This window comes from Typopeltis vanoorti, chromosome 5 (genome assembly GCF_054136105.1).
Source record: "Typopeltis vanoorti isolate ZY-2024b chromosome 5, IOZ_Tvanoo_1.0, whole genome shotgun sequence".
Classification (NCBI taxonomy): domain Eukaryota; kingdom Metazoa; phylum Arthropoda; class Arachnida; order Uropygi; family Thelyphonidae; genus Typopeltis; species Typopeltis vanoorti.
Genome location: NC_143553.1, coordinates 21,266,808 through 21,281,752, shown reverse-complemented (window position 1 = coordinate 21,281,752; position 14,945 = coordinate 21,266,808). Strand labels below are relative to the sequence as shown.

Sequence of the window (14,945 nt, the reverse complement as noted above, 5' to 3'; positions counted from 1 at the left end):
AAGTAGTAGGAGGTCCACTTGTATTTTTTTAATATAAATCACTACAAGAGGTCTTGTAGTGATTTACCAATTTTCTTATTACAAGAAAGAACCAAACCAAATTCAACTGCTGTACCTTTAGTACTAAGGTGAATATTATCAATCTGCCAACTTTTATTCAACAGAGTGCAAGTGTCCAAGCTAATAAAAACTAGTGTTTTCTGAAAACTGAAAAATAATTAAAAAGCAATTTTTAAAAAAAATTCTCTTCTCTCTCTTCGAAAGACATATTTATAAGTCAGAATGTCCAATTAATTCAGATCAAATTTGAGCATATAGTTGTTTCTTATATTACTGAAGGTTCCCTAAGAAACTAAACCTAATCAAATTAAAATATTGCTAGTGTTGCGACGAGAAGTTGTGGTGTGTGTGAAGAAGTGCACCCATTTCAGATAAGTTTTTTGGAATAATTAATTATAAATAAGCGTGTTTATGAGTAAGGGTTGTTGTAAAAGTTGGGTAGCAGTTAAGTTGCAGCGTTTTTAGGGTGTGGCTTGTTTGTTTATGGAATCATTAAACACAGTGCTTAGTAATCGGCAAAGAAAAGATGGTGGTGGCGGCTTTGTCTTTGCAAGAGTTTAATTTTTATTTCAGTCGTTTCGTGAAATGTGAGGTGTGTTCTATGTATTCTATGTTCGACATAATGTTCTACATAATGTTTGATTATGTAGATAAATTATGGATATTTAAAGCGGATGGAAAGAGAGTGTGTGAAGTGTGAGCTGAATGAGGACTTGATGAGTGGTAGTGTACTGGTAACTGAAAGTGTTAGTAGTGAGTCAAAAGGAGGACGAGTGCTTGTCTGATAGAAAAGAGGGATGGTGAAAAACAGTGAAAAAATTATTTTGAGAGAGTGAATCAGAGCAAAAATGTGACACAAGATTTGAAAGCTGAGTTGGTTCAGATGAGGCAGGAGGTGAAATGAATGCAGAGTGAAGTTAAGAGAATTCGAGATATATATGGAACAGTGAAAACGATAAAAACAAATGATGTCGTTAGGAAAAAGGTAACAAAAGACCTGCAAGTGGTGTTGTATGGGGATTCAATGATTAGAGGTGTGGTGACAAGAGGATGCACAAGGTTTGTTTTTCCTGAATAGAGTGATTAAGGTATTGGGTATGAGAAGTAAAAGTAAGCAAACAAAAGAGTAGGTAGTGGTAACAGGGACAAATGACTTGACTTAGAACAACGAACATGTCAGATTGAATATCAGATGGTTGTTGAGATGGATAAAAGATTATAGTGTGATAGGAAAGGTACTCAATGTGTTGCCCAGGTATGACAGTGATGAAATGAGGCAGAGAGTGAAGATTGTGAACGATATGTCAGCAGAAATGTGCGAGGAGAAAGGAGTGCAGTTTGTTAATGTATGGAATGAGTTTGAAGGATGAATTGAATTGTATAAGAGTGATGGACTGCATTTGAATGGTTTTGGTGTTAGTCACTAGGAGAGACTGCTGCTGGAAAGTAGAAAAAGGAGTGCCGAGAATGAAGCAATGAAAGGAGAGACTGAAGTGGTGGTTATGAATGAAGAAATGAGTAGCATGAGTATAAAGAATGAGAGAACAAGTGTGCAAGAAAAACAGGGAAATGGGGAGGCTCAGGGTGGACAGGGAACACAGCATGAAAAAAAGGTTGATGCTCCAACAGGATGTGAATGCATGTATAGACAAAAGGGGAAGGGGATGACCTGGGATCAAGGGAAAACAGTTGAATATGAAGAAAGTTCTAAGATGAATAAGGATGAAAAAGAAATGGCTCGAGTTAAGCATGGAGAAGTCGCATCTAATAAGTGGTATCAGTGGAACTTGCTATAGATCCAGGAATGAGCTGTTATGTTTGTAAACAAATGCTAGAAGTGTAAGAAACAATGCAAATGGAACGGTTGCATTAATCAAGTCTGTTCACCCAAGAATTGTTGGAATAAGTGAGGCATAGTTGAATGAGGAAGAGTATGATGTATTTTGTGAAGATAGAAAGGGTCAAAAGGGAGGAGGGGAGAGCGCTATTGATGATAGAGAAAGAGTTATGTCCATACAAGTAAAGATGCAAGAGGGAAACAGTGCCAGTGGTTTTGAGGCAGTATAGTGTGAGATAGAGGTGAATAGAATGAAATACTTAGTCAGATGTTGTTATAGACCTGGTAATATGGATGGTATGACCATGAAATGTATAATCAAATTAGCCAAGCAAAAAAGAAAAGGGTGATGATTATGGGCGATTTTAATCATGGCAATATAGACTGGGATGATGAGATAGCACTTGGAAGTAAAGAAAACAATTTTCTTGAGTTTCTGAGGGACAACTAACTCAGGCAGTATGTAACAGAGGGCACATGAGGACAGAGGGTTTTGGATTTGATCATTTATCAGAGGGTGTATTTATAAATGAGAGTGTCAAATCACCCTCCAGTTGGTGAGAGTGACCATGAAATGATTACCTGGGTGCTTGCCAGCAGTGTGAGGACCTCTGTGAGAAAAGGGTATATGTGGAACTACAAGGCTGGTGATAATGAGAAGCTCAGGAGACAGCTTGCATGATATTCAAGAACTGCCTAGTACACGCAATGTCTAAATATATTCCAAGGGTTAGAAGGTTAAATAAGGTAGGTGTGAAATAGATGAATTCCCTCACTGAGTTAGTTGGAACAATGTAAAATCTCACTATTCTCTGAAGAGGTGTTCAAATTTGAGGCCAAACAATGAATCCTGGCAATAAAGTGGATGATACCGATTTGTAGAAATAAGGAGATTCTGGTTCCATTGTATAAGGCGCTGATTAGGTCACACATGGATTATTATGCACATATTTGATCACCTGGTTTTCGAAAGGATGAAAAGATGTTGGAAAGGGTCCAGAGGTAATAATAATTTGTAGTTGTGTCTATGTAGCAACTCTGCATCATTCTAAAGAATCTTGTAGCAGTGTTGTTAATTCAATGTTTGTAATCATCGTTATAGAAAACTAGTTTCTGATCTTTGGAATGTTGAAAATGAAGAATGGTTGAGAAGATGCAAGTTTACAGTCTAGTGGATAAGAGGAAGTGGGAATGGTATGATAGAAATGTACAAGTTGGTAAGGGGTTGTTATAGGATTAACATTACGTTTTTCATAAAATGGTGGGAGATTGGGAGAAAACAATAGGTCATCCCTGGAAGCTGTATAAGGAGGATGTGAGCACGGGAATGAGAAGCAGGCTTTTTGCATAGAGAGTTGTGAATAATTAGAATGCATTGCCTGAGAGCATGGTATCTGCAGAGAATTTGAATGTGTTGTGTTTAAGGCACATAATGGACCTCTTAGATGAGTCTGTGACTCCATGTTGTCTTAGGATAATAATAATAATTTGTAGTTGTGTCTATGTTGCAACTTTGCATCATTCTAAAGAATCTTGTAGAGGTGTTGGTAATCATTGTTATAGCAATTAAATGAATAACTGCTGTAAATTAGACTAGTGTAAAGTAGACTATCTTCTTTGTGGTGCACCCTGGATAATGCAAAACGATCTACAGCAATGATGTCACCATACTTCCATTACAGAACTCATGTAATTACCATATATGAGCTCCTAAACACTTGTGTAAAGAATGTTGGTCCAATCCTGAAGACGTGTTAACAAACACAGAAGGTATTTCTGGATCCAAATGTGAATATCTAACAAGAATTTTAAATGACCAGCAAACTGATGTTCTTTGTTACAAGAAACTCATGCAGAGGATAATATTCAGCTGCTTTCCAGATAAAAAATTTCTGGTTATATCTTTGATGTCATCTAACATTAATCACCCTAAATATGGAACAGTCACTTACATCAAGAACAATAGGTGCAGTACTCATACTTTGAGGACAGGAAAAATTGATATTTACAAGGATATGAAAAGAAAACTAAAATATTATTTATTATCAATTCATAGGAAGAAAATGTTTTTGGAATAAGAAAATAACAAATTAAATATATAAAATAGTTTATTAACCATAAATTTATTGTACAAGTGATGTATATAAAATATGTAAAATATTTTATGTAAAATGTATATTATATGTATAATATATAAAATATTATACATATCATTTTTAATAAATTTATACAGCAAATGTCCTAACAATAGACGTAATGAAAAATGTAAATTTCATTAAAGTTCATTAATGTATCACATCTGTAAGTGTTAATAAAAGTGTTTGTACACAATATCATTGCATTGTTGGATCCTACTTCGTTTTAATCTATACCTTGGATCTGACATGTTATTTACTATGATGTTCTTAAACAAAATAGAAGGTTGCTAGTTGATTTCTAATTCAAATATAAAGGAAATTTATATTTAAAGACTGCGCCACTTTATATCTGAATTAGTTCAAGAATTGAAGATAAACCAACTCACAACTATCTCTCCTTTTAGGTGTTAATATTATATATACTGGCCGAGTATATTTAACTTATTTATCACTCCCGCTTTGGTTCGAATATTTTATGAATGGTGCAGTAAAAGAGATTCTGGCAAAATACAACTTTTGATTAACAAAAACAAACATTTAATTTTAAAATCACAAATTTTACACTTAACTTCAAATCATTAATTAAGTTATTAGAAACACTTCAGCCGTCCTGACAATACAGTCATAGAATGGTAATTCTGCTATCTCCATTGCAGTTTTTCTCACAGTTCCTTAAGTTCCAAATACAATAAAATTGCAGTAACATCTCTTCACAAACAAACACTTTTAAATTTACACTTCAGCTAATCTTTGCAATAATTACTGTTAGTATAAGGAAATTCTAGGATGAAACTCACACACTTCTCTGTATAGAAATATTAATGGTTGGAATAATCTTACTGATAATCTTTTTTCTTCATCTACTTATACGTAAACACTTTTTATAACTGTAAACACTTTAACAGTATACGGTACTCATTAAATAAATCTTCTAAGCAATAACTGAATTAATCATCGATCACTATACACATAAACAAACGTTGCTGCATAAAGTACTACTGATCACTCATGAAATAAGGCAACACACAATAATTCCTTAACTTGAGGTTTTATATGCATAGTTGTTCACTCTTCCGGCATTCAATTAATTCTTTAGACACTACAATTCTAAACACAGCTATCGGTAAACTTCAATTTTACAGCCTCTACTATTCTCTAGTTACTCGATGCTTTATTTCAAGATTCTGTGTGTCCTTGACATGACAGGTCAGCCCTGAAATTAAATCTCAACTCAAGTATTGCTAGTCTATTTAGTAGTCATTCAGCTGTCTTCCATAGCTATAATTGTTATTCTACAACTTATTAGTTAACCACCTCTCGACTAGTAGACTTTATTAGTTGCTTGAGTGACTTGCTGACTCGCTATTATCGCACTGTGATTCCCGAATGCCCCGATTCCAACCTAATGCCAATCCTCTCCTTTCTCTCTCTCTTAATCTATCTAATCTCTCTATATTTTCAGCGTTCTTCCCCTTTTATATCCATTCTTCCCGCCTAAATTATTCTTGTGATTTCTTTCTAAAACTCTTTTCAATAAACCTTCTCCTCACGTTCTGTTCCAAACTCGTGCAAGCTATATAACATACGTTTCCATGACAACAAAACAAAATATAATAAAATTGAGCTATTGCATAATGTTAAACTTCTACCAACAGGAATAAATAGAGAATATTTACATTTCAATTAATGCGCAGTTAAATTATCAAATACAAACTCTTATAATATTAACATAGTAATAAATAAAATAGCTTAATAATATTTAATACAGCCTTTTCATTATTAATACATATATCTTTGAATAAATAATTAAATATTAGACAAAATTAAGGTAGTTATATAAATATTAAATTGTAAAATAAGTTGTTTACATTAAATAATATTTACAAGTCTAGCCTTTGTGATGGAAGATCATGTTGGATTCTGAAGCAAATAATAATTACTCGAATCTCTATATATTCAGAATCCAACAGCATACTGTCCTAAAAAAAGCATAGCTAATTATACTATCTACCAACCAGACCAGCAGTACAAAATGTGCTATAGGTTTGCAAATAACCTTTTGTGGATGAAAGCAACATAAAAATATATAAATAAATAAAAAATCTCCAGCACAGACAGCTTTAGTACCTCTCTCTCTCTGTGTAGAGGTCTCTGAATCACAAATATATATAAACCTCCCAGTGCATATGGCATAATCCTGTTCTTCCTCAACATTATTGCCCAAGCATCATTTTTGGTTATTTCAACAGACATCATTCTTTATGAGAACACTAAAATGATGTCTTTAATTGAGACATGCTAATTAACTAGATAGAAAGTCAAAACCTATAGTTAATTTTTGATTCTAAATTCTAAAAGAGAGATAAAGCACGCTTCCATTCAGGATTGTATCCTCTTTCCAATGGGTGGAAAGAGGATATAATCCTGATCATTGCTTTAACACCTGCAATGATGATCACATATGATTTCCTATCAGCAGGAAAGTACTTAATGGTTTGTTAAATAGCCAACACTGTTCTATCACTTATGCAGCAGGAATTTATATTAATATTATCAAGTCTGTTGCCAAACCTAGGTGGAATTTTCATACAGTTGATTAGAATCTTTGTAAAGCAAGTTAACTCCAATTTGAGGTAGATCAAACCCACTGGTAGAAACTATGAGAGATCTGTTAGAATTATTGTAGGAGATACCAAGAGGACAATTCTAAGAGGCTTTCAGAAAGATATTATACATCATTGGATAGAATGATGAAAATTAAAAATTATTTCAAGAATTACAAGCCAACTTCAATTACTCCAATGCTTCTAAACTGTTGACAAGAGTAAGAAAGATAAATGGATCATGGCCTTGAATAACATCAATCAGCTTTTCAGATACCAACACTAAACCGTGATCTTTAATAATATGAAGACTTGATTCTTGCACTTGAGTTTCAAAAAAAAGAAAAAACCATCTCACCAATATTAATGACATTAATATTGGTGAGATGGTTGCAAAAAATATTGTCTCCTTGATCACTTATTCAAGTGACAAATACACTACAAGAGAGAGAGATGAAGGCAAGGCTAAAATCCAAAAAAAAATATGCTCCATCACTTATCCCCTCTTCCACATCTCTAGAACTTGTAGAGATTATTGATTCTCTGAAAATTGGGATGGATTATATCTATTCAGAATTTATAAAGAATATTGTGGTCCAAATGCCTTTAAATAGCTGACTAATATGACTAATATAATGACATTTTAGAGAAAGGAATATTGCCAACACTCTTGAAGCTTTCAAAAGTAAAACTATGTTAAAACCTTGGAAAGATCTAGAGCCACTACCCAGACCGGTTTCGACCTTTATTGAGGTCTCATCAGGCTTAGAAATACCAAGGTTAAGTAAAACAGAGCTTATAAGTATTTTACCAACCCAAGTTAATCTTTGACCTTATTAAATAAAAATCTCAGGATGAGAGATAGATGTAGAAAGTTTTTTTACCTTGGGTATAATATATGTTAAAGATGCCAAGCTATTTTAAACCTGGTTTTACTCTATTTCCCAAGTAAGCAAACAGACAAATAAGTCAAGTTTGCGCCTGCCCGTAGTGCAAGTCTAAGTGACCCGCAAAGTACTGCAAGTCTAGGCAACTCGTGGTAAAGGTGGAATAAGCTCTGATCACTATTCTTAATATTTACCCTTAATGCAAAGCCCATCTCCTTGAAGAGATGTATGATGCTATACATTAAAGGAAAGGAGCCACTACCCAGACCGGTTTCGACCTTTATTGAGGTCTCATCACAGTGGGAGCCAGGCCTCAATAAAGGTCAAAACCGGTCTGGGTAGTGGCCTCTTGCCTTTAATGCATAGCATCATACATCTACTCAAGGAGATGGGCTTTGCATTAAGGGTAAATATTAAGAATATTGATCAGAGCTTATTCCATCTTTACCACGAGTTGCCTAAACATGCACAACTTTGTGGGGTAACTTAGACTTGCACTACTTGCAGGCGCAAACTTGACTTATTTGTCTGTTTGCTTACTTGGGAAATGGAGTAAAACCAGGTTTAAAATAGCTTGGCAAGGTAAAAAACTTTCTACATTTATATCAATATTCCTTTAATTCATACAAAATCAAAGGCGAAAATATTAAAAATAACATTAGCTCCTCCAAATTTCATTCATAATTTTTAATGCAAGCATATATATGCAAGGGAGGGGGAGGGCTGGAAAGTTCTGATAAACACCTAAAACAAAAATGATATTAAAGCAACTGATATAACCACAAGAAAGAATATACGAGGATATAAGAATATAAGTTACCTTCATAACTCTGTGACTAATATGTTCTTTCTTATGTTATATCAAGTTGCTTTAACATCATTTTTGTCTAGTGTTTATCCGAACTTTCTAGACTCCTCCCCCTTGTATATATGAAAAAAAAGAAAAGAAAAGAAACATACTGTGATATTACTTCTGTTGCATCTGCTAGATCCTTGGCAGTATTAGCTGCAAACTGAACTATAAGGGGTCGATCATCTATGAAATATAAAACAAGTACCTAAAATCATCCATAAAATATAAAAATGTGCAATTAAAAATAAAATGTTATAAATAACAAAAGGCAAAAAAATTAAAATTTAATCACGATGCTGGACTAAAACCAACTTAAAGAAATTAATAATAAATGACTGTTCAAAAAAATGCATATATAATCACCATCATCATCAAATTCGTAACATGTACCCTCAAGGAATGTACAGGATATGACAGTACAATATGAAACACTTATATCATTACTAACTTCCTATCTACTCCTTTCTTTTAGTGTTGCACGGTGATCAGCATTCATTTTAGAAATTATGGACTTTACAACCATGTTATAAATAACTCTTTTAATTTCTCGACGTTTCGATCTTCATATTAAAATCATCATCTAGAGCATATACAAATATAGAGGACAAGTTGAGTTACATTACATACAGTAAGCTAGAGAAACAATGATTTGATCACAGGTTATTCTACTGGCATGAACTCTAGTGAAAAAAAAATAAAAAAATTTATTTATTTAGAAACTACATCAAGCTAAATTCTATTTATGATAACATGAATAAACTTTCTTTCTTATAGATAGTTTTCTTTCAGTGAAAATGATGTCATTGTTACTGAAAGAAATTATACTATTATACTTTTCTGTGACCCCCACACAAAACAGCCTGAAGATATACATTATAATTCCACTATCGTGATTCCGTATACGGGGACAGTTTCCAATAAGATTGCTACACTCTTCAAGCCACATGGAATATGAGTGGCTTTTAAACCTTCAAAGACCATCTGCCAATTCTTAAGATCTCCAAAAGACAGTCATCCTTTTTTCAAATATGCCAGAGTCTACAACATCCCCTGTTAGTGCGGCTTAAACTATATTGGTCAGACCTCTAGAAGTTTTGAAATCAGAAAAAAGGAACACATAGGAGACGCAAACAATAATAGAGAAGACAAATCAGGGTTAGCTTTTCATTTCTCTAGGACAAACCATACCAGAGAATGGGACAAAAGCTGCATGCCCTACTTAGAGGAGGATTTCCGCTCCCGAATCATAAAAGAAGCCATAACAAAGATCCGTTCAGAACAAAATCTAAATAGCAACCAAGCATTAATTCTGCCCGAGATTTGGAAGATCCTCATAAGATCTTTAAGCATGCCAGAATTAAATCTTCTGCCAATTACAGAACGTTCCTACATAACAAGTGAGATCATACACTCTCCATGCGTGTGATGTACACGTTCTTCTGTTTTTTTGTAAAAATACAATTGTATTTGGTTCTTCCTTCATTTATAGTTTTAGTGTAACAGTTTTAGCGTTTAAGTTGTCTTACATCTATTTTTTACCCTGACAAAGCCAAACAGCTAAAGTTGGCGAAACGGGTCGGTATTTTCCAACTTAGTTTGAAATAAATTTGACCTATATAAACCCAAATAGAAGTCAATCTCTCCTATAGTTCTTGTGGTTAAAAATAACCTTTTTATCATTATGTAATAGCCTCCATGGGGTAATCAAACACCAGGTATGTCGTTTTGAGCTACTTAAATTCAAAAAAGCCAAACTGTTAAATTACCTTACTTTTTTGAAAAGATGCAGGAACCATAATATCATTCCTAAGTTTCTCATTTTGAAAGAACGGTTCCATTCACAAATAGCTAAGCATATATATTTTAAAACATCCTTGGCACTTTTACATCAGCGGATACAACATATTAGATTTGAATTAAGCAAAGTAGATATGCAATGCTATCAGATTTATGAAGATATCTCCAGCAATTTAGACCAAAACTTATGGTCACTTTTAGACAGAATGATAAATAATAGTTTTGACAAGGCCTTTTCAATCAGCAAACAAAGCCCAATTAAAAAATTTAACGTTCTTTATGAAAAAAGTTTTCAGTCTAAACCTAATCTATCAGATAACACAGTCACCTTCAATTTCTCCGATCATGTTTTAACAAAACCAGAAGTTAGTATAGTTAAAAAAGGTTTCAACTTTGCTATTACCCCTGACCAAATTCCTAAAGTTGACATCATATGCAACATAGAAAAGGCAGTTTCGTCATTACCGGAACCCATAGCTAATGATCTCAGACTAAAAAGCACTATCATTCTCTCTTCTTCAAGAGCTCCCAACAAAAATATCACTCCTCTTGAGAAAAGAGCTATATTCAGGTTGAAGAAAAATAAAGAAATCATCATCTAAAAAGTCGATAAAGGAAACTCTACAGTGATCTTAAACACAAGAGATTATAAAGAAAAGATCACTAACTTACTCTTTGATACATCTACCGTGTTTTAGATTCAGACCCCACATTAAAGCATCACAATGATACCAACAACATGTTACGTAATATGGATAGCTGGCCAACAGACTTAAAACTAAGATTAAAGTCGATGCATCCACTAACACCGCGACTATATGGCTCTCTCAAAGTTCACAAAAATGGAATACCGTTATGCCCTATTGTCGATGGAATTAATTCGCCCACTTATTTATTATCGAAACACCTTGCAGGTCTCCTTAATGCACACATCTCAATTCAGATACCTACATACGAAATTCACAACATTTCGCTGAGAAATTAAGTAACATCTCGATCTCCAATACAGACCTTCTGGCAAGCCTGGATGTTACATTTTTATTCAGCAATATTCCAGTAGATGAAGTAATTGACATTTTAAGAAACCTCTTCCCTCAAGACATTACTTCTCTGTTCCATCATTGCTTAAAATCTAATTTCTTCCTATGGAATAAAACGATTTATCAACAATTAAGAGGCCTTGCAATGGGCAGCCCTCTTTCACCCCCATGTGCGGATCTCTTCATGGAGAAACTTGAAAGTAAAATATTATCTCAACTAGAACATAAACCCACAATGTGGTGGAGATATGTGGACAACATTTTTATTGTTTGGAAAAACACAGAAAAGGATCTGTTCGATTTTCTCAGTAAGATCAACTCATTACATCACAAAATTAAATTCATCTTAGAATTTGAGAAAGAAAAATAATTAACATTTCTGGACACTTTAATTAAGAAACAAATAGACAGATGCATCAGCCTTGCAGTCTATCGCAAACCTACCAACACAGGTCGATACTTGCACTTCACTTCTTCACACCAAATTTCTCAGAAACTTAGCATCGTACACATGCTAAAAAATAGAGCCTCTCTCATCACTACAGATGATAAAGATCTCAAAGATGAACTATCCCTGATATCAAATAACCTTATAAACAACGGTTATCCTAAAAAATTGATCCACAAGATACTTTTCTGTGATTCCCCACAAAGACAGCCTGAAGATATACATTTTGAATTGGATTTAAACGGTATTGATGCAAACACAGATTGATAAGAAAATAACTATTTATTAACTTAAAAGCTTAACTTTCACTGGTATTATATCCAGCATCTTCAGAGCACACAAACAAAGTTTGTTACAAATGCAAGACAACCACAATTCGGTGCAACAGTGGGGCTAGTATAAGTAATTGCAATGTGCAACACAAGACTAAAGTCCTAATACGGCACCATCTAAGTAACAAAAAGTAGTACAGTTTTGAAAAAAATATAGTAGTCCAAATAGTAGTCCTTGAAAGTTTTGAAAAATAGTAGTCCAAAGTTCTGAAAAAAATAAAATTAAAATAAATAAATATTAATTTGGTCTTAGGATGACTGTCTCCCAAATCTTTGGTAGATTTATACAGCCATATTTGTTAAGGTTAGGAGTATGTTTTAAGGCTTCTGTTGATACCAGAAACAACCTCTTTGACTTGTAGAAGCTTCTGTGTAGTACTTTTGTTTTTTTCCAATTGATCCTGTGTGCTGGGGTATCCAAAGCATGGTTTGCCAGACTCGACATGCCATAGCAAAAGTGCCAGATATATTTTTTGTGTTCACTGAGGTGGATGTCCACAGTTCTTCCTGTCTGTCCATAGTAAGCTCAATGACAAGAACAGGGCACTTCATAGACTCCTGGATGTGATAAAGGAGTGAATTTGTCTTTAGGTAAACGGATGAGAGTTGCCAATTTCACATAAGGTTTAAATAAGGTGTGCAGTTGGTGTTTGTTAAGCACCCTAGTATCTTTTCGATGGCCTTTAATGCATGGGATGGTGATAGTTTTGTTGTAGTCTTCTGTGGTAGATAGTGGGAGGGATTTCTGGGTAGCATTTAGTATTTTATCTATCTTATGGGGATTATAGCCATTGGTTAGGAAGATGTGGCACAGGTGAGAAAGTTCAGCAGTGAGAGCAATGTCATTGGAACAGATTGCTCTAGCTCTATGGATTAGTGTTTTTAAGATACCATATTGTTGAGAAGGATGATGGTGTGATTGTTTGTGAAAATATCTCCCTGTATGTGTGGGTTTTCTATAAACTGAAATAGCAACCAAGGATTAATTCTGCCTGAGATTTGGAAGACCCTCATAAGATCTTTAAGCATGCCAGAATTAAATCTTCTGCCAATTACAGAACGTTCCAACATAACAAGTGAGATAATACACTCTCCATGCGTGTGATGTACATGTTCTTCTGTTTTTTGTAAAAATGCAATTGTATTTGGTTCTTCCTTCATTTATGGTTTTAGTGTAACAGTTTTAGCATTTAAGTTGTCTTACATCTATTTTTTACCCTGACGAAGCCAAACAGCTAAAGTTGTAGAAACTTGTCGGTATTTTCTAACTTAGTTTGAAATAAATTTGACCTATATAAACCCAAATAGAAGTCAATCTTTCCTATAATTCTTTCTTATAGATAGTTTTCTTTCAGTAACAATGATGTCCTATTTTTAGCATTACAATTGCTATTTTTGATTTAGGATTCTGGATTATCTACAGTCCTGTTTATAGTTACTCTTAGAGAGGAAGGTTCCATGGATCGAATATGTGCCTTCGACATGTTTGGGATTTTTAGACCATCATTATTGTTCAGATTGGGGTGGTTGATAATAATCTCACAGGCTTCCATAAATTTGCGTACATACCATAGTTTGGTGTGATGTAGACAACTAGTGCTTTTCCATTCAATTCTATGTAAGATGTTCAAGGCATGATCAGAAAGGCCAACTTCACCATAATTATTATATTTAATGTGCTGTTTATGTTCTTTTTGTCTGATAGGAATTGTGCATCCTGTTTCACCTATATACGGTATGTTACAGGTGCAATAAATACGGTATACTCCATGGTAGGCCAGCAGAGGGAGTGGGTCTTTGGATCAGTTGAGTAAGCTTTTTAATTTTGCAGGGGGTTTAAAGGTGGCTTTGAGGTTGTATTTTTGTAGTATTCCGTTTATTTTATTTGATGTCCCTTTAATGTAAGGAACGGTGATAGTTTTATTGTAGTCTGGTTTGTCTTTGTTTTTTATTGAGGTCATGTAGAGAATTTTGTTAATAGTGTTCTGGCTGTAACCATTTTTTTTGAACAGTATTGCTGATAACTTTAAATTTGCCTTTCGGTGCATGTTCACTGGAGCAGATCTTCAGATCCCTGTTTTTTTTAGAATATTAATGACACCTAGTTTTTGTGTTGGGTGGTAGGAGTTTATGTGTATATATTGGCCAGTATGTGTAGGTTTCCGGTAAACAGAGAAGGAAAGATTGGCAGAAGGAAGATGTGACAAGTGTATCTAGAAATGGAAGCGTGTTCTGTTTTTCAATCTCAATTGTGAACTGTATACGTTTGTATTGTTTGTTTAGGTGGCTAAGGAATGTATCTAGTGTCAGGCGGCCATGGGGACCAGATCACAGAAACATCGTCAACGTATCTAAGCCAGATTTTGGTTTTAAAGGAGAGGAATCTAAAGCAGTTGCTCAAAATGTTCCATATAAAAGTTAGCAATAGTGTGGGGGAAATAATGGTGAGCTCATGGCTGAGCCTACTTTTTAGAAACCGTTTTGGTAGAAGGTAGAAACCATTATAGGTAGAAACCATTTTGGCATACAAAATAACCGGAACGTAATACATGCACAAAGAACGCCGTGATATCTGGAGGGAATTTGTTCTGTAAAAGAAGGATTGTGTCACTGATTGGGACATTCGTAAAGAGGGCAGAGACATCAAAACTGACTAATAAATCATCTTTTCCTAATGCAATGTCTTTGATAATGTTTATGAATTGTGTGTTTCTGATATAGGAGGGGGAAATGACCTACCAACTCCTTGAGTGTTGCCGCTAATTTCTTGGCTAACTTCCTATCTACAATATTTACCTGCAACATTATCAGATCTTATATTTCTATCTTCTAAGGCACTTTTCACTGTATCAATCCACTTGGTTTGGGTCTTTTTCCTGCCAAGATGGCAGAGAACACTGACTTTGCTAATCTTTCCTCTTCCATTCTGTTTAAGTGATCATACCACCTG

General features: G+C 34.3%; 1 protein-coding gene across 4 annotated transcripts in view; it reads right to left on the bottom strand.

Moving 5' to 3' along the window:
- Dus4 (Dihydrouridine synthase 4) overlaps positions 1–14,945 on the bottom strand; it is a 308,706-nt gene that overhangs the window by 168,532 nt on the left and 125,229 nt on the right. For all 4 annotated transcript variants that reach the window (XM_090392282.1, XM_090392279.1, XM_090392280.1 and 1 more), the window contains exon 3: positions 8,486–8,561. In XM_090392282.1, the coding sequence (XP_090248408.1) occupies positions 8,486–8,561 (76 nt within the window). The remainder of the gene's footprint in view (positions 1–8,485; positions 8,562–14,945) is intronic.